The 23,680-nt window shown below is 46.5% G+C and overlaps 1 protein-coding gene across 1 annotated transcript in view; it reads right to left on the reverse strand.

Moving 5' to 3' along the window:
* Nucleotides 1-412: 412 nt before the first annotated feature.
* Nucleotides 413-23,680, reverse strand: part of FAM178B (family with sequence similarity 178 member B) — a 64,191-nt gene continuing 40,923 nt past the window's right edge. The window contains exon 2 of the mRNA XM_085634518.1: nt 413-1,036. Coding sequence (XP_085490644.1) covers nt 746-1,036 — 291 coding nt within the window. The 3' untranslated portion in view covers nt 413-745. The remainder of the gene's footprint in view (nt 1,037-23,680) is intronic.

Here is a 23,680-nt window from a genome sequence, read left to right on the forward strand (position 1 = left end):
CAGAAATTAAGAAGGGCTTTTGAGTTTGTCAGCACATGGGGTGGAGAAACCATAGACTCTCTTCGACCTTAGCAGGATCAAAACCTGCACACCCCTGTGACACCCCACCTCATGGACTTCCACAAATCCACATCCCAGTGTGTGGATAGTAAACTCTGCTAACAATTGCGAGGTGACAAATTCGTTTTACTCCCTCCAGTGGCCCACTCTGGCCACCGCTTCACCTGGGCACCGCTTCCACAGCGCATCATTCATACTTTCACAAGAAAGAGGAAGTAACCAGAGAGTCAGAAAGATACCCTTTCTTTACAAGCTGTACGCAAATGTGTGCAACTTTTGGCCCTGGAATTAGTTAGCGCCAACTCCAACCAGGTGTTATTCTCTGTAAATCACATAACACAGCACTTCCAATGCAAGGCATACAATATTTAATAAAACAACATTTTCAAAAATGTAAACACACACCGAGGCACAGTGCGATCCATACCCTCCATGCCAGGGGTAGATACAGCATTAACAATCCCATCCGAAGAGAAATCACCTAAAGTTGTTATAAAACGATACTTCTTCAACAAGAAAAGTCTGGATAAATCCAAAGGATACACGAAGATCGCATTGTGTCCCTTGTTTATGAAGTGAATACAAATGTATTTTCTCCCACAAATAGCGGCTTTAAAGTCCCGGCTGCTCTCTGACGCTTGGCATCTGCCTTGGAGGCACGCGCCAGGGTGGATGGCTGTGCTGTTCACTCGCTCGCCTCGTTGCTCCTGTTAACTGCGCCAGTCTTTGCCTCGGTGCTGTCGTCATCGCCACCATGCCCCTCGGTGGCACTTCCCTGGACAGGAGCCAGAACCTCGCCCTCAAAGACCCTTCCTCTGGCCGCAGCCCGTCGTCGGCATGACGTCACGGCCTCGGCGTCGATGACCATTCTCCGGCGCACCGCCACCGCCTCGTTGTCGCTCATCATAACCAAGGTACCAGCAACTGGGATCTCCGAGGCGCGCCACAGGGTCGCGCAGCAGTACGGGCGTAGCTCCTGCGGGACAGAAAAGTGAATTAGTGAGAAGTCACTGGCAAGATGGCAGGACAGGGGCTCACGCTGGCGGCCATGATAAACTGCAGTCATACTGAAAGACACGCTGGCGCAGCGTTTCCGTGTCCACCCTCTAGTTGATAATAAAGTAGGGAGACGCAGTCTATACCCATAAACGGCCTACAGCAGAGGCGCAACGAGAGCCAAATTTCGGGGGGGGCTGAGCAAAAATTTCGGGGGGGGCTGAACTTTAAGCAATAGGCAGAGTGGAGCTGCAGGGGCTCTTAGAAGGGGTGAAACAACAGCGAGGCCTCATTAACATGCAAATGGTCTTTTAAAGACCTGTGAAGTGCTCGGGTGTGGCTGCTTTTTTGCCCGGGAAGGTGTCTCATCCCGGGCTGCCACACACGACGGGGGGGGGGGGGGGGGCTGAAGCCCTGTGAGTCCAATGGGTGTTGCGCGCCTGGCCTACAGGCAGGATTAGAAAGCACTGGTATTACTAAAAAAAATCAAGCATTTACAAAACAATGGGTCTCACATTTACGAGAGTCTGAGCTATTGGCATTGTAAATGACAATGCCTTTTATTTATGTGTTGTTTTTAAAATAGATAAATAAAAAGGCGTTGTCATTTACAATGCCAATAGCTTAAACTCTCGCAAATCCCGGACCTATCGCATTGCAAATATAAAGATTAAAACAAAAGGTATAGGAGAGAGATTGTCCGGGTTGCAATAGCAGGCAGGACAAAGCTATTTGAGAAAATAGTACTCAGAGGCTGTAATTAAAGCCTACAGAGTAACAACCCAGTAACGGGGTATCCTCATGGGAGGTTACAAAATAAGACAAGGAGGGACTACTTATCCCATTGACCAATTAAAAACCACAGTTTACAGTGGATAATGACACAAGCCAATGAAAAATAATGGGCGGAGAGGGGGCGGAGCTTAAAGTCCATACCTGAATACAGCATGCCTCGCAGAGTAGCGTATGCGCTGCCCAAGCTCGACCTAATGACACTGTTTGTTAACCACCACTGCAGGCCTCCTGGACCAGGTAGGAGAGACTCCCCGGATGTTGTGCCCACTGGGACTTCAGGTCCCGCTGCAGAGCCTTCAATAGCTAGTCGTCAAGGTAGCGGAAGACTGGAATCCCTGATATCTGCAGATGGGCTGCGACACTGTTATCACTTTTGTAAACACCACTTGAGGGGTGCTGGTAAGGCAAAAGGGGAGCACAGTAAATACTCGTGCCTACTGTGAACTGTAGGTAATGTCTGTGGACTGGCAGGCCAGGTATGTGGATATAAGCATCCTGCAAGTCCACCGCTACCTTCCAGTCTCCTGGATCCAGTGCAGACAGGACCTGAACAAACATGAACATCTTGAATTTCTCTTTATTCAGGAAGTAGTTGAGAGCGAGCAGATCTAGAATAGAGCGGAGGCCTCCGTCCTTCTTTGGCACCAAAAAGTAGCGGGATAAACACTCATGACCTATTTCTGATGTCTGAACCCTCTCAATGACCCCTTTGGCCAGAAGAGCCTGTAATTCCTGATGCAACAGAAAGAGATGATACTCTGCCAGCTGATCCAAGAATGGTAGCATGGCTGGCCGGGTATCCCTGAATGAAAGGGCATAACCCCACCAAACAATTTGGAACACTCACTTGTCTGAAGTTATAGACTGCCAGGAGGGAAGGTGGTTCTGGATACTGCCGCCAACGTGTTCCTTGTGGTGTTCCAAGGCTATGTTAAAGAGGTTTGGAGGTTGCAGCTGCCAGCGTAGTGGTGCACTGGGCAGAAGGCTTGCGGGAGCTGCGTCAGAGTCCACAAAAGGAATGGGAGTCTGTTGGCCATGGTGGCTGAGTGGAAATGGACTGGTGGCACATACCACATCCATGGAAGGAGCAGAAGGCAGAATGAGGCTGGTGTGGGACCATGAAAAGTCCTGATTGGGCAGTGGCCCTGCTGTCTTTGAAGCGATCAAATGCTGAATCTGCATTGTCGCTGAATAGACGAGTGCCGTTGAAGGTCAGGCCCATAAGGGATGCCTGGACATCCCCCAAGAAGCCAGTTGATCTCAGCCAGGAGCGACTATGAATCTCCATCAGCAAAGCTGTCACTCTATGCAGCGAGTCTGTTGTGCACAGTCTGCACTGTGTTGTGAACTTTGCTGCATCCCTTGTGATAGTATCTCAATTTGGATTTGGTAGTATCCAAATATAATTTGTTCTTCCATATCTCTTAGCACTTAAGGCTGCATGAAATCACAATGATAACACATTGAAGCATCATGAGCGCTAACCAGACAGCTAAGGCATTTGCTGTGGATGTCGGTTACTGGTATTTGACACTGTTAACTGTGGACATCGCCACAGACATTGTCATAAAAAGTACTTTGTACATTTTTTATGTCAAAGTAACAAAAAGATGAAAACTCGACAACTCTCGTTCTGCATCACTTAACCACAGAAAAGAATTGAAGTATCCTTGGCGCTGTATGATATATTTATATTGGTGGTAATTTTGTCAGCAGTGGAGTCTCACTGATACACGGTGAAGCCCTGGCAATGAAAAGGGCTACTGCTGAATTAAAAAATCAGAATCCTGTCTTGGTGCCTTGGGGATGCTCAGGCAAGGAAGTGTGGAAGGTATCCATTAGGAAGGAAAGTTACTTACCTGTAACACTTTTCCTTCAGTGCTGGGTTTATCAAAGATTAGGTACACCATGAACTTCCCTGATAGCACTTGAATGAAAAACACGGGACACTACGTCTACCAGCTAGCAATGAAGGGCAGGGCCAGAAGCTTTGCCTCGTGTGGTATTGGCTGCGAAGCATTGCGGAAGGCCACATTCTGTTCCCAGAGCATGTCGGGGCTGGAGCACTAAGAGCACAGTGTGACCTGTGCTCGGAGCAGGGGGATCAGGCATAAGGCACGGCCTGAACTCATTTCCTGAACTCAGATCCCAGAGAAACTTTGAATAGGGGTCAAATATTCTTGTATTTTTAATATCATATAATTACCTTTCTGAATAAATGTATTTTGGTTACACTGATTTCTATAAAATTCACTCACACTCACAGGCCCCCACTTAGTTTTAGAAGTGCCTCCCTGTCTCCAGGTGTAGGCCCGCTCTCTACCAAACCAAGTTTTTAGAGAGCGAGGACTGCCGATGATGAAGCATGACACCAGGTGGTGTGTGAGGAAAGTCCTTCACTTTTTGTGAGATGCCAGCACATTTTAACTTAACATTTACCAAGTTTCGGTCACTGTAACTTGGAGCAGCTTATTTTGTGTATTCATTTATAAGGAGGACCCTTAAAAAATTAGTTTTATATGCCTTGGGTTTAGTGAAATTGCACATTCTACTCACCACATTGTGGTAAAGTGTTTCACAAAATCGACTCTTGTGCTAGGAGAACTGTGGAGGGAGGATGTGCAATATCTTTACATATTCAGAAAACCTAAAGTCTCCCCTTGGTATCCTAGGGGTGTTGGGTCCTGTAGATATAGGCAGGGTCCTTATGAAATATGTTTTATAAGCCCTGGTGTTGGAAATATGGCCCAAGTCATTTTTCCCATTACACATCCCCAGCCAAATAGAAGGAGAAGACTGGCAGGAGAGGCTAGTTTAATTTGCACCTCTACTCTCTGAACCCAGACAGATGGTAGGATTAAGGAAGGAAAGAGCAGATAATACAGAGATTAACCATCCCGGAGGTGTGTTTAGCCAACTCTTCTCTCTGTTGGAAAATCAACCATGTCGAATTTTAGAGAAATGGTGCTCTCTGGCAGTCTATGGTGCCACACTTTGGAGGATATGGTCATACCCTGAGGTGTTGCCCTGCATCTCATTGGACAGGAGTGCCCTCCTGCTTGACCCAGGGAACTTGGAATAAGTATCTTTGAGGGTTGAGCACTCCCTCCACTCACTTCTGACTGTGCGGCGTTAAAGCAGCAGGATCAATTAAAATATCCGGGTATATGGATCTCGCAGTCCTCGGAGGAGTTCCTGCGGATGAATACTCAGGCACAGTTGCTACGACTCCATGAGGACCTCGCCCACTGGCGTTGGCTTCCCCTCACTCTTATGGGAAGAGACATTTTATTTAAGATGATGGCCTTCCCCGCCTATTATATGTGATACAAAACACGCCACACAGATTGGCCAACACCTTTTTTCGAACAATAGATGGGGAGTTGTGGACTCTGCTCTGGGGCGCCACGCATAGCGCTCCACAAGCTTCAAAGGGGTGTATATGAGGGTGGGCTCGCCATACCAGACGTCCGAAAATATTACCTAGCATCCCAGCTTATCAATGTTAACGGCTGGGTTTTTGCGCCACAGACTGAGCCTGCATATAGAGCGGATAGAGGTGCGCTGGGACCAAATGGATACCCGGTGGCACTATACCGTAAGAGAGAAGGAGGGGGGGCTCCCTGCGCACACCCAGGCAGCGGTGTGGGCGTTGCATGCAGCCACTAAGGCGCTTGGGTGGAAAGGCCGATTAACCCAACAAACCCCATTGTGGCACAGTGACGGGCTGAGTGAGGTAGGAAAGCTCAAAGGTTTCCGTAAGTGGAGCAGCATAGGCATAGATACCCTGGGGGATATATGGGAGGGGTGTCGGATGCTCACATTTAGTGAATTACAAAAAAGACTATCAATTGGTAGAGACGGAGCAATATCGAAACGTCCAATTGAAGCACGCGCTCGGTTGCCATGTCAAGGAGGGGGGAGGCTTTGCCTGAGTATGCCCCACTGGAAGACCGATTGTTATTAGATCCAATGCCCGACAAAGCAATCTCCTGTACATATAAGAAAATAATGAACAACTTGCCTGATCCCCTTGAAACACTCAGGGCGCAGTGGGAATCTGACTTTGGCCTGTTGAAGGACGATGACTGGCAGGAGGCACTGCAGGGCCCCAGGGAGATAGCAATACGGGCCAAGTTCCAATTAATCCAGTTACGAATGTATACCGACATACTACTCCCGTACATTTTTGCATAGAATCGGGCATGCGGATGCAGATCAATGCGTGAGGGGATGCGGCTCACCCGGCACATTTTCCCACATTTTATGGGAATGTCCTGTGATACAGCGATACTGGTTCAGGGTGGCAGGTGTGATGACAGGGGTGCTGGTCATACATATTCAACCGGAGGCCCGATGGCTGTTGTTAGGCGTCACGGGCGAGGATAGATGGCTAGCTCACACAAAAACCTGGCTAATGTTGGCTGCTGCAGCGGCAAAGCGGAACATTGCGAGGCTCTGGGGTGCCTGTATGCCTCCCAAATTGTTGGATTGGATGGCGGATATGGATTGGTGGCGCCTTGCCGAACGGGTGGTGTATGAGAGCAGAGGTTGCCCTAAGAAGTGGGATATAATATGGAGCCCTTGGGAAAAATATCGAGGTCAAGACTAATAAGGGACTGAAGGGAGGATGGTGCGGCTGTACAACTGACTCCGTGGGGGGGGGATGTTGATGTGCAAGGGACGGATAAACCTACTGGGATGCACTCTGCAGTGCCCTCTGTATGCTGTAACCCGTATTTTAAAGGCTGGTGTAATATATGATGTGTACCTGACTTGAACTGTTTTCTTTTTCTTGTTCAATAAAAATAATTATAAAAAGTATCTTTGAGGGGTAGAGCCTCTAAGATCTGCTGCTTGAAACTTAATGAAGAAGAAGGGTCCATGCTGGAAGTTTGATTTGCATCAACCTGGCCCTTCACTCTGACTGACTGTGCCTGCTGCACAATCTGTAACTACGGCCCTGTGGATCAAACCTGCTTCAAAAGGACTAAAGAGTGGATTCCCTGCAAGCTACAGGTTAACAGAGCTCACCTGAACCATCACCACCAAGAATCCCCAGCCTGGAGTACTACCTTTGGATTTGTAAGGGTTTTGTCCAAGTGGGTTGTGGGAATTGAAGTCCCAAACTTTCGAAAACCATCTTGGAGATTCCCCACCCTTGGAGTAAGTTTTGGACACTTTGGGACCCTCAAAGGAACTTCAGGAAGAAGTTCCAGAAGTTTGGAGCAACTTTGTAAAAAACCTCCACAAGTGGACCGACTCAACCTGGCCAGTCAAGCCGGTGACCCTCAAACGCGAGCCGGCCTGCCGTCCAGGTTCGTCCCACTGAAAAGCTCCAGAGGTCTGACTTTCCGAGTCTGATTAGGAGTTGCCTGAAACCCAAGCCTGCACACCCTCACCAAATCCGGCCTGGTGAAGAGTATCGAGGGACCCCGCAAGAAAAAGCTCCGTAAAAATGTATACGTTCGAACGTAGGAGAGTTGACCGGGACCAACTGCGAGAGTCAAGCCGCCCACCTCCAACCACAAGCCTGCCTGTATCCATGGTTCCTCCCGCTGGAAAGCTCCGGAGGTCTGACTTCCTTAAGTTTGACCAGGAGCTCGTCGCAAGGCAAGACGGCGAACCCTCACTGAATCCAGACTGGCTGAGAGCTTCGAGGGACCCCGGGAAGGAAAGCTCCAGACAAGTTTCTAAGTTCGAAGGTAAAAACTTTGACTGAGACCTATCGCAAGAGGTAGTTGCGCCAGGCTCCATCGCGGTCGGCCTGAAACTTTGACTTTTTCCTGGCTCAGCACGATCAAATGTCCCAATATGCGCTATATGTTTCTATGTGCTATATAGTGCTAAATCTTTAAACATTCATATCTCCGGTTCCCTACATTGGATGTTTTCCGTTTTGATGTCAATTTAAAGATAAAGATATTTCCTATTTTTATAAATTGGTGTCGCATTTTTAATGTGTGTGGTGTCTTAATTATTTACTGAGTTGGTATTTTTAAATTCTTTATATACCTGTCTTTGAAGTTAAGCTTGTCTGCTCGCAGCCAGGATAACGAGGGTTGAGCATGGAAATAATTTTCTATGACCTATATTGAGCCCTATATTGTGTTAGTGGTCTTATGGCTAGGGGTAGATATATATTTACCACTACTAATAACCCACTTTCCAATAATCATATTGAAAGGCTGCAGAGACTGTTTATAATAGCTGTTTTGTATGTTTAAATATCTTAGCTTGATAAGAAGTGACGATGTATCACTCGAGGTTTGGGCTGCAGTTATGGACTAAATGCCGCACCGTATTAAATAATAAAACTCGGACTTTGAAGGGGTTAATTAGCGTGCATATCGCGAAAAAGGATGCAAAATACTTTGAACCCTATATTGGTATTTGACTACTGAATTACCCTGAGCATGTAATAATTATGAGAAAGTACGGAATTTAAAAACTGTTTAAACTGCAGCTTCCATTCGGAACCCAATAATATTTGTCTATGTCAGTGCTTCCTGTGGGTTCATATATCTTCACAAAATAGCACTTTTTAGGTGAAAAGAGGTCCAGTCCAGAGTGACCTGAAGCAATAAACAGGTGTTGAAGTTCTTTCGTCTTAGAATGCATATATATACATATACATATATATATATATATATATATATATATATATATATATATACATACATATACATATATATATATATATATATATATGAGCGCTCATTCCTTCTTCTCTTTCTCAATCGGGAAAAGCACTCACAGGGGTCTTTAAATTGGCAGAGTTTTTAATTCATTCAACCCATAAATAACATGACATGTTTCGGCTACTGCCTTTTTCCAATATGTATATATATATTTTTCCAAGTGCTCCTTGATCCCACTTGTGAGCAGGACAAATCATTGCTGATGACTATTTATAAGGATTCCCTGTAAGAGAAGGGTACATGCCACACCACAGGTTGAGGCATGAAAAGTGTTTACCAGGTTTACCTCTTTCCACTGCGGCAGGAGCTCTCTGTTCTTCAGAATGTGTGACCAAATTGAGAAGCAATGCAAAAGACCCCAGCTGAGCAGTATTGGACCAAGAGAATTGGCATCAGCTGAAAGTTAACCTTCAAGGGCACTGTCTGATTTGAATTATTAATGACACATACCCTTCCAGTGTTAATCTCTACTAGATTTAAACTGGCAGGACCATCACTTGATGCTTTTGACAATCGTCATGCCTGCTGTCCCAACCCCCTCCTCACCACCATTACGCTATCGACAACCAGTCACATCAAAAGTCATTTACAACAGAGCTGACACATAATACTGTATTGGATTGCTCATGGACTACAACCAACATTTTAAAACAATTACACTTCTCTCCAGATGTGAAAGCATTGTTTGACAGCTGCTACTCTGCATTATTAGGTGAGACTAACATGAAAGCTTTATTCAAGAAAATCAATCACTCCAGATCTATCTGTAATTCTTCCTCAACCGAAAGGAAATTCATGAACTAGAAAAAGGCTCTGGCGTTCTCAAAGGTCCCATACTTCGCCGTATTGATTTAAGAAGGCCAGCATCATCTACAATCATGAAGTCTTGGCTGCCAAAGTGCACTTGATGTACGATAAAATTAACTGTTCAAATGGGACAAATGAAGTTCATCACACCAGCCTTCTACTTAAACCTCAGCACTACATTACCTACAATAAGTATTTGGACTTCTTCTTGAAAGAAAAACATCATCTTTCACAGATTCCGTTACCAAACGCATCTTTTCGGTTGATGCCCTTACTCCATTGAAAACAAAGCAAGAGAAATCATTCTCTCTAATCAGAGAAGCATCTTTGACACTCATTATCAAAGCACCAAGCCTTCTTTCTTCTGTGTGACAATGTAATACCATTGCACATTTTCAAAAAAGAATGATGAGAACTTCTCGGGATTATGATGTCAATTTATTAACTCCTTGTTTATTTCAGCTTATTTTGCCTGGGATCCTAAAAAGGGTCATATCGCGTCTCTACAAAACAAAAAATGCAAACAGACCCAAACGACTTATGTAACAACAGGACTGTTACTAACCTGTCCTGGATGAGTACACTCTTTGAGAAATGGGTTGCTCTCCAACCGAAAAAGCATTTAAAGGAAAACCAACTACTGTGCCCAAATGAATCTAGCTCTAGACAGGGATGCAAAACCAAAATGGATACCACTTGCCTCTTTATTCTACTACATCTGTCTTCAGTGTTTGACAGAATTGACCATCACAGTCTCAGTGGCGGCTGGTGACATTTGAAAGTGGTGCGTGTAAAATTTTCTGATGAGGGCCCTATGGCGAGCGAAGAAATATTTGAAAAAAGAGTGGGCAAATGGTGCAATTTCAAGCAAATTTGAGAAAGCATGAAGGTTAATAAGACAATTGTCAAAGTGTAGTTATGACTTCATTAAAGAGATTTCATATGATAATGACGTAGATAGATGCTTATTCTGTATGACCATAGTTCACCTCCCTGGTTATTGACACAACCTTTTGTGCTACCATGTTCCACACATCTAAGACATAAAGCATGTCATATCATATAGGGTAAATGTGATCTTTATGTGATGGAGCGAGGCTGAGCATTCAGCACCCAGTGTAAGAATCTCTTTTTCATTAGTGCACTCACCATGCTGTTGTGCTTCCGCCGAGCCCAATATTTAATTCCCTATGAATCCCTATACCACTCATCAAGTGGCAATGTAGGCCGGTGCAAGACAATGCCCAGGGGTCATGAAGAGAATGAAGAAGAGCTACAGGAATGAAAGTAAAGGAGACATGCACATCATGAGCCTCTGCACAGAACAGAGATGAGATTGGAAGGGGAAGGTAGCAGATGTGGATTGAAGAGCCGCCAACACATATTTGCAAATGCCGTGAATGCAATGCCTCTGTGTCTGCCACCCCTAAAACTGCATCAATCTCTCTGAGGTGGAGATTGTGGTTGGCAGGGCTGAAATTTTCTTTATAGCCGTGAAAGAGAAAGCCTTCACTGCCAATTAAATGTAAAAAAAGTTGAAGACTGCTCCTTACGGTAAACAAGTAATGTGAACAGAAGCAGCAGCGCATGCTGGTACCCGCTGCTCACTTACAGGTTTCTATCTGTCATGTGACAGCATAGGGATGGAAAAACATCTGTCTTGTGCCCAGTACACCTTTATGCAGTAGCGCCACAGGGTGTAACATTGTTTTTTTGTTTCAAACCAGCCAGGCATTCATTGCAGTAAATAGGACCAAAAATGAATTGACTGAATAACAATGCACATTAAACCAAAAAAACAACGTTAACTGTTTTTGTTGATCACGTGGTCAAACGCTGCCTGATTGTGCACACACTGATTCCATGCAGCAGCAGGTGGAAGAGCTTGTCTCTCTGAAATGGGACTTGCAGAAGCTGCCTCACCTCGCCATACTTGTGCACAGTGGCAAATGCTCCAGTTGGCTCTTGTTACATGCTAACAAACAGGTCTGGAAAAGGATCGCGTTACTTCAAGGCCGGTGCTGATCACTTAGACACAAGTATTGGCTGCGGCTATGCCCTAGATAGCAAAGGGACGTGACGAACAAGTACAGTGAGACTCTCACATAATCACATGAATGCAAAACCGCTGGGAGGTAAAGCTAGCCTGATGTGATGGGACACTTTGGGCCCTGCAAGATACCGGAGTCAAGCCCTTTGTCTTTAGACATACACTCAAGCGATGCAGATGCAAACTCTCCCACAGGGCACACCCCGACTGGTACCGACCTCCGAAGACACACACACAAACAATCACATTCACACAAACTTACAAGCAAACATACACACCAATTAAGCATATTAAGAACGCACACACCCATGGGCGTCCGCGGGGGCAAGGCGGGTCGCTTGCCCCCCTCCTCCCCTGCGGCCGCTCATGCTTTTACTTTTTGTCTGTAATTACGTGCCCTGCAGGGAGCAGAGGTGTTCCCTGCCAGAGGCCTCAACTCCCTGATGGGGCGCCTCGCACTCCTCCTCGCAGCCCCTCCCGCCCATTGTCATTCTGTCTGTGGCTGATTATCACAGAGTGACAATGGCCATTTTGAGCTGCGCGCCACAAGCACGAGTGGTTAGGTCTGGACACCAAGACCGCCTTTTAACACTGTGTAGCCTGAGAGCAAGGGGTCTTCTGAAGGAAGTTCCTGGGGGGAGTCGATGCATTATCCTCCCAAGTCAAAAATTGAGGTTGCAGCATTGCCCGGATTTCAGATCCCACTAAAACGTACACAGACTCGTGTCAATAACATATCTATCTGCCAGTATGCACCCTATCATGTCTGGCAGGATGTCCCGACCCTGTGTTTCAATGCCTCATAGACCCCTGTACCTTACTCTCCGTGCTCACTGCCTTATATCCCTCTGTACCCCACACGTCGCGCTCACTGTCACAACATATCCCTCTGTACCCCGCACATTGCGCTCACAGCCACATATCCCTCTGTATCCCACTCCTCACACTCACTTATCGCTCACTTTACCCTGCCATTCATCTTCTACGTGTTCTCTCCCCTTCCACTCGTTCTACCTCTGTTCACCCCCTTACTTCTTTTAGTACCTTACTCCTTTCTCAATACCTCTACTTCTTTTCCTCTTCAGTAACATCGCTCTGACACATCTCTGCACTTCCTTTATATCAACGCACCCCTCTACCTCACCTGTCTACCTCAGTCTTTATTATTCCCTCTTCCTCAGCTGTCTCTACCTGTCTCTGACACACCTCTCAATCTCTCTACCTGGCCCTCTCATGTTCTACGACTGCATTATTCTCCCCTCTCCAGCTTTGATTTACCTGTCTCTGCTCCTGAATCTTTTTCTTCTACACCTCACTTCTTTGTCTACCCTTCACCCCTCGCTACCCTTCTGTTTGCCTCACTACGGTCTTTACCCGACCCACTTTTCAGTGCCTCTTCCCCTTTTGCCTCCCTCCCTCACAGCGCTCTCCTAGCATGCATCTGTTTCTCCCCTCACCACCATGCCTGCCTCTACCCCTCCTTACCTTTCTAACCAGCCTAACTTTCTACCTTCCGGTTATTCCTGGTAGTGAACCTTTCATTTCACCCCTCCGGTTGTATTACCTACGCATTCAAATTGAGTAGGTCATTGCTGTGCTCCCAACCCAGCATCAAGACCCAGTCCCCTAGCCTCTCAACATGCCCAGATATAACAAGCATTGGCATAGCCAATAGTTCTCGCCTTTGGGACCTGCTGCAGAACTAAATACTTATAAGGTGCCAAAGGCGAGACCTATTGGCTATGCCAATGCTTGTTTTTCTCAGCTTGGCCTGAGCATTACCCCATCCTGATTGTCTGCCATTTTAGCCCCGCCCCTATTGATTAACATTAGCCACGACCCTTCATTTGCCAGGTTAGCCCCCCCACTGGAAAAATTTCTCGGACGCCCATGCACACACCACTGATTGCCTCATAAACCACCAGACTCTGTTCTATGATGCAGTCCCGAAGACAAGCATGTGAAGGTAGCTGTACTCAAACCACACCGCGTGGAGCACGATGGCAATATAACGCTATGCTGTTCAATCAATCAGGGATTTGTGAACCACACCACTCACCCATGAGGGTTTCAACGCACTGGTGAGGAGGGAGGAATTCGAGCCGTTCCGTCTCATGCGAAGAGCCAGGTCTTGAGGCTCTTCCTGAATTCTTGCAGTGTGGGGGTTAGAGTGAGGCTGATGGGGAGTTCATTCCAGGTCTTTGATGTGATATAGGAGAGAAGACTCTTCCTCCCGTTCTGGCTCTGCGGATGCAAGGGATTTCGGCCAGGGTCGGTGGATTGGAGGTTTCTCTTGAGTGCGTAGCAGGAGATTCTTTCGTTGAGGTATTGGAGTCCGGTGTTGTGGAGGGATTTGTAGGCATGAGTGAGCAGCTTGAAGGTCACTCAGTTTTCGACAGGGAGCCAGTGGAGGTCTCGTGAGTGCTGGGTGATGTGTTCTTGTCGCAGGATGCTGAGGACAAGTCTGGCTGTGGCGTTCTGGTTGGTCTGGAGTTTGAGGAGTAGAGATTTGTTGATTCTGGGGTAGAGGGCATTCCCTTAGTCCAGTCTGCTGGTTATGAGTGTGTCGGTGACTGTCTTTCTGGATTTGGGGGATCCATTTGAAGGTCTTGCGGAGGATGTGGAGGGTATTGAAGCACGTGGATGATACAGCGTTGACCTGTCGGTTCATGGTAAGGGAGGAGTCGAGTATGATTCTGAGGTTGCGGGTGTGGTACGTGGGTGTGGGAGGGTTGCCAAGGGCGGTGAGCCACCAGGTGTTGTCCCTTGCTTAGGGGGTGGATCCAAGGACGAGGACTTTTGTTTTCTCTGAGATTAACTTTAGGCAGCTGCTGATCATCCAGGATGCAATGTCTTTCATTCCTTCCTGGAAAGTGTGTCTGGTGATGTCGGGTTGCTTGGTGAGGGAGAGGATGAGCTGGGTGTCATCGGCGTAGGATACTATGCTGAGTCTGTGTTTTCTGACGATGGTAGCGAGGGGGGCCATGTAGATGTTGAAGAGCGTGGGGCTGAGTGAGGATCCTTCGGGTATTCTGCAGCTGATCTCTGTGGGTTCAGAGAGGAAGGGCGGGAGTCTGATTCTTTGAGTTTGGCTGGTCAGGAAGAAGCAGATTCAGTCTAGGGCAGTTCCCTGTATGCCGGCTTCGGGATTCTGGCGGTTAGTGTGCAGTGGGAGACGTGTTGAAGGCTGCTGAGAGGTCTAGTAGGATGAGGGCAGTCGTGTGGCCTTGGTTGAGGAGGGTGCGGATGTCATCTGTGGCCGGTAGGAGGACAGTCTCGGTACTGGTGTTGCTGCGGAATCCGGATTAGGAAGTGTTGAGGATCGAGTTGGATTCTATGAAGTTTGTAAGCTGGTTGTTGACGATCTTCTCTGTGACTTTGGCAGTGAAAGGTATGAGAGAGATGGGTCTGTTCTTGAGGTCCGTCGGGTCTGCGGAGGGCTTCTTGAGGAGGGGCTTGACTTCTGCGAGTTTCCAGTAATTGGGGAATGTGCCTGTTTCGATGGAGCAGTTGATAGTACATCGTAGTTCGGGTGCTATAGAGAAGGCGGGTCTGTGGAAGATGTGCAGCAGGCAGGGGTCGGTGGGGGCTCCTGAGTGTATGCTGATCATGGTCTTAGTGGTGTCTTCTTTGGTGACAGGGGTACAGGCGGTGATGGTAGGCTGGATGGCGTTACCGGTGGTGGGTGTAGTGTTGGTGGCTTCGTTCCGTTCGTCTTGTTGCTCTTTAACAGCTACTTAACAGCATCAATCTGGTGCAAGAGCATTTTCCTATATTGCACACTTTTTCTGATCTCGAAGGTTGTTTGTATTGAGCGCTATGGGCGATCCTACTCACTCACTGACACAGTCTCTGATGTCACAGCAGTCTTCCTCAAGGCTGAATAAGACAGAATGTGAGGAGTGCTCTGCAACCGTCAGCGCAGGCCATGTAAAATCTCCTGTAGTTATGGGGTCCCGGGCAGGTCGAGCGCTAGACGGTTCGGCCACTGGATCGGTTTTCCGCTTTCATTCTTATGGTGGCATGCTGTCCGAGAGTTGGAGCTGCAGTTCGGGGAGAGCACAGCAACTATGTTTCCAGTTCGGTCAGGGACATAGCTTCAGGAGCAGCTATATGGGGTGAGGCCCCCTAATAATTACTTAGTCAGGTCTTGGCCTCCTAGTGATACTCAGGGAGAGCAGAGTGCCAAGGATCTGGCGTCATGCTCCACTGCTGCCTGGCCGTCTGAATGCACGGTGTCGGACTGTGGTCCCGTAGACGTGTGTTGCCCACCAACTAAACCAATACTGATGCAGCTTTCATGTTGTTTAGTGTTGTTTGTATTAGCATGACAGCATCACTCGGGTTGGACAGGGCAGGCAGACACGACGCTCCTGAAACCAGAAGGCTGTGTCTCTGTTCCCTCCGCTCACTCCTACAGCATACATGGAGAAGAGCTGAAGTACGTATCTCAGGTTGGCCGTGGGAAACAATACGGACAAACTGACATGAGTGCTTCATTTCACTGTAATCATTGCAATGGGCAGGGTGGGGCTGCCAATAATTATGCTTCGACCAGCCACCCCACAGTACGTCATCGGGCGTCGCGGTTACAGAAGTCACAGCCAAGCCATAACACATTCACTTTAAAACTGCAAAAAAACCGACATATATATTTTTTACATGCGTCCGTGCGATGGCTGACACGCAGAGGGGCAATGCCCTGGCGCTCCTAAGGCACAATGCTCTTGCACAGGCTCTTACAAATGCTAAAGTTTTGCATGTGTTTTAAAGAAGTGGCTATGAGTTGATTTTAATCTTTTCCAAATAATCATTATCAATTAGTAAGGAACTGTACTCAAGTCAAGTCAAGTCAAGTCAATAAGTCTTTATTTCGATTGAATTCATCATGAAAGACATTTAGAAAGAGACATACAAAAAATCAGAACAAAAATTCTAAAAATGATAAAAATACTTTCCTATTTAAAACCAAACATTAAAACTCCATAGTTATAAATAAAAAAAATAAAATCAATACAATAATGATAAAAACTAGATAAAAACACGACACATAGTTACCATTATAACCTTGCTCTAATAATCCACACCCAGCCTAAGAATTTGGCCACAGCAATTACAGTGGGTTCACTTGTGTCATATCTCAGTAATCTTAAGGCCACTGACCCCACTCTAATGCCCATATTACGGCAAATGGGTTTAAGCCATTTCGCCCGGGGAGCGGCGTAGGCTGGGCATTCAAAGAATATATGTCCAATCGTTTCTCTGCGATCGATACACCAGTGACAGGATTCGGTCTCCTCCCCCTTCCAGTTTTTAGTAAATGATCTAATGGGTAGGGAGCCGACCCTTAGCTGGTGATAGAGTTTCCTGTCGCTGGACTTGCAGATAGTATCCCAATATTCTTCTAATAAAGGGTCACTTTTACACACCAAGAACATGCCGGTCAAAGAGGTAGCCGAGGTTTGACTAAAATGTTTCTGCTGTATATGAGACCAATATAAGCTTTTAAATAGTTTTTTAGAGGGGAAGGGATTGTCAGCAGGGTCAGACCACAAGGTTCCCAAGCCCATGGACTCCAGGAGCAATCTAACTTGTTTGAACCATGCTAGGTTTCCCGAATCCCAAGATGGAACGGACATCCAGGATAGCCTTAGCATATGGGGCTAATTCCGGGGTGGTCCAGATTCTTCTCCATAGAGCCACTGGTTTAAACCGGGCAAAATCTTCTATTGAATGACACCCAAGATCCAATAGTAATGGTTTCACGGGGCTTGAGCTAGGAAGACCAGTGAGGTTCTTCAGAAATTTATTTTGGACTTTAACCAAAGAAGAAAGGTCCGCAAACCCCCAGAGGTCCGCGCCATAAAGAATCGCCGAACTAATCCTGGAGTTATAAATCTTCATTGCTGGGCCTATCCTTTTGGTCTGAGACAGTCTCAGCTCTTTTACCAAGCACCCGGATAGCTGGGCAAACTTTAGTGATAAGATATCAATTTGGGGCTTCCAACTCAATTTACTTTCTAGGACGATCCCCAAATAGGTCATAACATTAGTTTGTTCCAGCTTCTCATTATTCATCATAACATGGCCTGCCATACGTCTTCCCTTATTGAAAACCATAAGCTTCGTTTTCAAGACAGAAGTCGTCGAACTTATTCAGGGCCGCCTGTAGACCCATCTGTGTCTGCGATAATAAAAGGGTGTCATCCGCAAACATAATTAATGGAAACTTAATACCACCTAGGGAAGGGGCGTCTGTTGAAATGGTTGAAAAATACTGCACAACCCTGTTAATGAATAACAAAAACAGGGTAGGCGCTAAGACGCACCCTTGCCTAACACCCCGTGTTACTGCAAATCTATCTGTGACCTGCCCTTGATTCCCCCATCGTACCCGAGCAAAGTTTGCATCGTGCAACCTAATCACAATGTTCAAAAGATCTGGGGGCATCCCTAACCTACCTAGGACCCCCCATAACTTGGACCTAGGGACTAGGTCAAAAGCTGACCTAAGATCAACAAAAGTGGCATACAAGGTGCCACCGCCTAGGTAGACCGTTTTCCACACGTTCAATTGAAACCTAAAAACCTGATCGATGGTAGTGATACAGGATCTAAATCCAGCCTGTAGGGGGGATAAAATCTCCTCCTGCTCGATCCAAATCTGAATTTTAGCTAATACCATCCTGGCGATGATTTTTTGGATCGAGTCGATCAGACTGATCGGGCGATAGTTCCCTATATTCTTAAATATGGGCAGTATCTCTGCACCTTTCCAAGATTCGGGGATAGCAGCCCCTTAGCTATGGCAGTAGCCAGGAAAGCAATATATGGTACCCAGTTTCCTCGATCGTATTTGAAAAGGTCCGCTGGGACACAATCCATACCCGGGGCCTTTCCACAGGGTATCTGGTTTAATGCTGCTTCGACCTCTCTACAATCAAATGTAAGATTCTGCGTGTTGGTCATATCACAGAAATTGTGAGGGGTAGTTTCATCAATTAGGTTAAAACCTGAAAACTGGGACTCAAAATGCTCCACCCATAGTTCCGGAAGAACGTGGTTAGTGGGGACCTGTGCATTCGGTGAATTACCCCACTGTACAATATGCCAGAACTTAGTCAGGTTTTTAAGTTTGCTGGCAGCCAAGAGCTCTAGCCAGTGGTTGTTATCCCAGGGTTGTTTGGCCAGAGTTTTGGCTTTGAGGTAATTGCGCCTAGCTATTTGAATGTCACCCATGATCTTGGTTTTAATGGCAGATTTCAATTTACCATAAGTCTCACGGCACGTTTTATTGTACCAATGATTGCGCTTTAGTTGAATTAGTTTTTTTACTTTGGTGGGTTTAGAGAAATACGTTTTTAGGCCCAAAAATAAGACCTCGTGAATTTTTGTGATCTCCCTATTGATGGCTACTTGGGATGAAAGGGAACGCAGGCCTTTCAGGGCACATGAAACTTTTGTACTGATCTCCTCTAGTGCTCCAGTATCAATTGCGACCCTATCCCAACGCACTCTACGTAGATTATTAGTAAGAAGGGCATCAGCGGTGGCTATCTCAGATTGCTCGACACTTCTGTGGGCAATACAAGGCAAAAGGCATAGAACCAGGGGATTATGGTCACTCTCAGGGCGGTCCAGAATCACCATATCTCTTAGGGTGGACCAAAACTCCACTTTAATGAGGGCATAATCAATTCTGCTATGACGAAGACCATCGTCAAATGTATCCCGACCCATTTTATCGGAGTCAGTCCGTCCATTTGCCGCCCTAAAGCCACGCCCCAGGCACAGACTCGTCCACTGAATAGCGGACTCAGTCCACTTCTTGACAGGAGGAAGATCAAGGGAGGGAATGTTCCATAAGACATCCACATCAGTCATAAGTGTTTCCCCATTAACAATCAGAGGCTCAAAACAGCAATTAAGATCCCCCAATATTATTACATTAGTATCGAGGTTGACTGATTCCAGAAACCCATCAAGATGAAAGAAAGTGTTGGAGCCCCGCCCTCCTGGCTGACCTCTATTATAAACATTAATAATCATGATATCGGGGCTGCCCTGGAGGTGCAACAATAAAATTAAGAGATCTGGGCTGTCTATGACCAATTCTGTGGGTCTACACTTGATGGTTTGCCTGACCCAGATACTAAGACCTCCTGAGGGTCTACCCTTGGTCCCTCTGATAGCTGCTTTATGGAAATTAAGGTAGCCAGATAGATAACCCGGGTCCACTGTCCATGTCTCCTGAAAAACCAGAATGTCATAGTTTTCCACCCATGCGGACCATTCATCTATAGAGATTTTACTCCTAAGACCAGCTATGTTCCAGGAGACCAGAGTAAGCTGTTGGAGAACACTATCAACAAGCAAATGGTGCGAAGACAAAACCTGGGGGTTAATCAAATTGTCATTCTTGCCAGGAAGTAGGGACCCTATCTCGCGGGGGCTTGGTTCCGAGCGTGTGTGAATGACCATGTCACGCTGGGCCTCTCTAACATAGGGGGCTAACACTAAATCGGCTGACTTTATGCGAGGTAGATTTCTGCCTTGGGAGCATTCAGAGGAAGCGGGAGGTAAAAGAGGAAAATCTAGTTTTCTATATAGCACAGGTGATATAGAAGGTGCAATGCTTAGTCGTTCACTCCCAGTCCCTTCAAACCCCCCGAGTTACCTCTACAAAATGCTTGCTCCACCCTGCTAATGCTTCCATACCCCTTGTTTCTTTCACTATCAAAACCCATGTTGTTATCAACCAGTCAATCCACCCCCTCCATAATACTCAAAGGTCCAAATCGGTTGTACAAGGGTAAGAGGAAATCCTGACTGAATGGGCCATGTGGACGTCTAAAAACCCTTTCCCACCCATCAGTCTGGGCATTGTATGTACCATGATGGATAGTTGGATAGAAATAGCGCAGGTCAAAAGTAAGAATTCCTTTGGTGCCCTGGATATTGGGTTGGCTGCGGATGTACCTAACCACTCTTGGGTCCCTAAAATTTGTGATTATGCAGTCACCCTCCACATCCTTGGTTTTAGTACCTAGCCAGCTCACTCTTCTAACAGACAACATTTCTGTATTCATGTTAGGTGGGAGAGGCCTATTCCTATTAAGCCAATGTATGACCTTATTTTTAAGCTCTCTGTGGGACTCAGACTTATCACGGGATATCCCAGGAACACCTGCCAAGATTACCGTATACGGTAAAGAATCAGGGGGTAGGTTAATACACGGAGATTTAGGAAACAGACCTTCTCTCCGGGGCGCAGTGATCTCTCTATTATTGGGCTGCGGTCTAGGATTGTTAATGGCCAACTTCGTCCTTCCCGTTCCAACGTGTGTTTGACCTTTTTCCCTAATAGAGTCCAAAGCAGGTGTATTTACTAGCTTTTTGGACATAGTAGAGGTAGGACCAAGAGGGTATTGGCTAGGCAAGATGGAATGAGGGGTGCCAGTCAAAACATTCTGGGCATTTGTAACTATTCCTAGAGATGTTGCTGGCCCATGATCAGCGATGGGCTCGATGAATTTATTTAAAGTAGCCATATTGGCAAGCACAGTACTTTCCAGGTTCCCAACATTTATACTAAGTTGTTTGACTTTCTCGAGTATAGGAAGCAATAACGATTTTAACAGTTGTTCAAGGGTCTCCAAGATGCCATTTGGGTAACACAAGACTGGCAAGATGTTATCTTATTAGACCTAGGACTAGGGGCGACTAAGGATGTGGTATAATTGGCTGGGGGGGGGGGGGGGGGGGGTTGCATTCGGAGTAATATCGGGTTTAGACACTTTAACGCATCTACCCTTTTGAGTCCCTCCCCCACGTTTTTTCCTATTTCTTTTACCATCGACATGCTGGGTCGTACTTCCCTTTTCCAAGTTATCAGCCAGTGGTGCTATTACAAGGGGCAACGGAGGATTGGTATTGGGTTTCACGGCAAGTGGTATATTCTCTAGAATGGAAATACTTTCGGGGGTAGTGTCTAGACTGCTATAATTAGTTATATCCGACCCCACGATCTCAGTACTTGACGCCGGATGTAATTCGATGCGCGCTGGCAAGCGCTCAGGAGAAACAGCGGACATTATGTTACCAAGGGAGGATCTCTTAGCCAATAACTCTAGGGACAATCTTTTCTCGGTAAGGATAATTTCGTGCTCGATAACACAGGCCGCTCTTGTGATGAAATTATCTAAAGTCCCAAACACAGAACCCCCTATACTGTCCTGAACGATCTTTCTCCCGGACCTTAGGGAAGAAGCCATTATTATTTGACGCTCCGTTTATTTCAATGGAACACACTGCAGCCACGTCAAATTACGCTGCTAGATGTTGGCGATCACACAGTTATTGACGGGCAATGACTCATGCACATATAGAGAACAATGTAGCGAAGCACCCCTAGCTTAAACACAGATGCACAATAATGGCTCAGGAGTGATGACGGACACTCATTTACAATGTACAGGTCCCGACATAGCGGTATTTAGGGGGGTGGCCCGTCCCGTCCTCCTTCGGCCTCTGACGACCACAGACGGCCCGCCCTTTGCCCGGGCTTAGCCCGGCGACGCCTGTGCGCGTCCCGCGAAGCGAGAGGCGTTCCGCTGTTAAGTAGCGCCTCCAGGCGCAGGTGGCGTCGTCAGCGGTGCGCCGGTGATTGCTGGGGCACCTGGGGGATGTAGTTCGTGGTTAATGCGGCGCTATCAGCCTCACGCCACTGCCCCAACCGCCGTTTGTCCTCACGGCCAGGAACACCGGGAAGAAAGAATCAGCGCCAGGAAGGTGAGTTTTTCAGGAACTGTACTCCATCTCCAAACTTGCCTGTGTTTCATGCAGTGTTCAATAAAGGTCAGTGCTTGACCAATACTGTCATGTGTCTTAGTTAGGCCCAGGGAGAACCGCTGCCATTTTAAATCTGCACACGTTTCCTAAGTTGCCTTCTCTTTCACACAATGACTTTTAACCCACATTTGCATGTGTGACAATACAGGATTTGCTTCTCTGAAACTACATTGCTTGCAAATTCCACTTAGTAAGAAGATTATCATGATACCCGAGCATCCCATACAAGGTCTGTACATACATTGTGCAAATGTGATATTTTGTTGTTCGTCCATGGGACGACGCGGCTATCTATAGAACCTAAACACCGGTGGCCTGACTAAAGGTCTTGGCTCGGAGTAAGGATGCTTTTTGTTATAAATAAACAAGCATTTGTGGGTTTTAGGCAGAGGAGCACTTGGTGTCATTGCGAGGTCACTACATGCTGCTCGCTGATCTCTGTGTGAGGAGGAATGTCCAATCTGTGACCAAGATAGGGACTTACATTCTTTACCCTTCAGGTAACGGGGATGGAACATCCAATAGGGGAGTCTTGGCAGAACGCATGCACACTCTGGACACTTAGGTTAGGGAATGCATAGTAGGAGTAGGAGTGCGATATATATATAATTGTGGGGTTCTTTTTCATTGGTCTTAAAATGGTTTATCGCTATATACAATGTGCGGCAGCATTACTCCCTTAACATGAGTATTCCTATACTGTAAATTGCCAGGAAATGTAGTATGAGTAAAAAAGTACGTTACTGTATTTATAAGACCACATGATGCACCAAACTACGTGCTCACTTTGCCAAGCCAATCATGGCCGCTTAAGATTTCTTATACGTGTATTGTGCTCACTTTGCCAAACTTAACATTGCCGCTTCAGGGTTCACGTCCTAAAATTCTAGACACCTTACATGTCCAAAGAACCTACTTGTAATTTCTGAATCTATAAATTGCAATTGTAAATGTTTTGATATGGCAAATATAACATTTAGTAACCTATTTGCCTATTCAGTAATGGCCTCTGTTTTTCCATTGCATTTATCGCTATGTACAGTCTGTCATTTATGTCTTCACCTATGTAATGACTCCTCACTGTGTTCCTCACTGTGTGAACAAGAAAGCTTGCCTGTCGAAACGCGTAACCGAGCTGATTAAACATCCTTGGTTTATTTTCCGTGTGTGCATCCTTCTTGAGAGAATTTTGTGTGGATTAAAAATGTTGCCGGGAGACCTTTCTGGTGTGACGCACGGTCACGCACCACCTGTCTACGGGCCTAGACTCCAGCAACAAAGGTTGTTCTGTGGAGTAACTTTATTGAGGAGTCAAACGGCCGGCCGCCACCCACTATTGTGGATAAGAACAACGATGTGACCAACTGAGGTTTGGAAGATCTTTCAGCGCGTCCCAGAGGTAGGTGTTCTTTCCCCCCCT

This window comes from Triturus cristatus, chromosome 11 (genome assembly GCF_964204655.1).
Source record: "Triturus cristatus chromosome 11, aTriCri1.1, whole genome shotgun sequence".
NCBI lineage: Eukaryota > Metazoa > Chordata > Amphibia > Caudata > Salamandridae > Triturus > Triturus cristatus.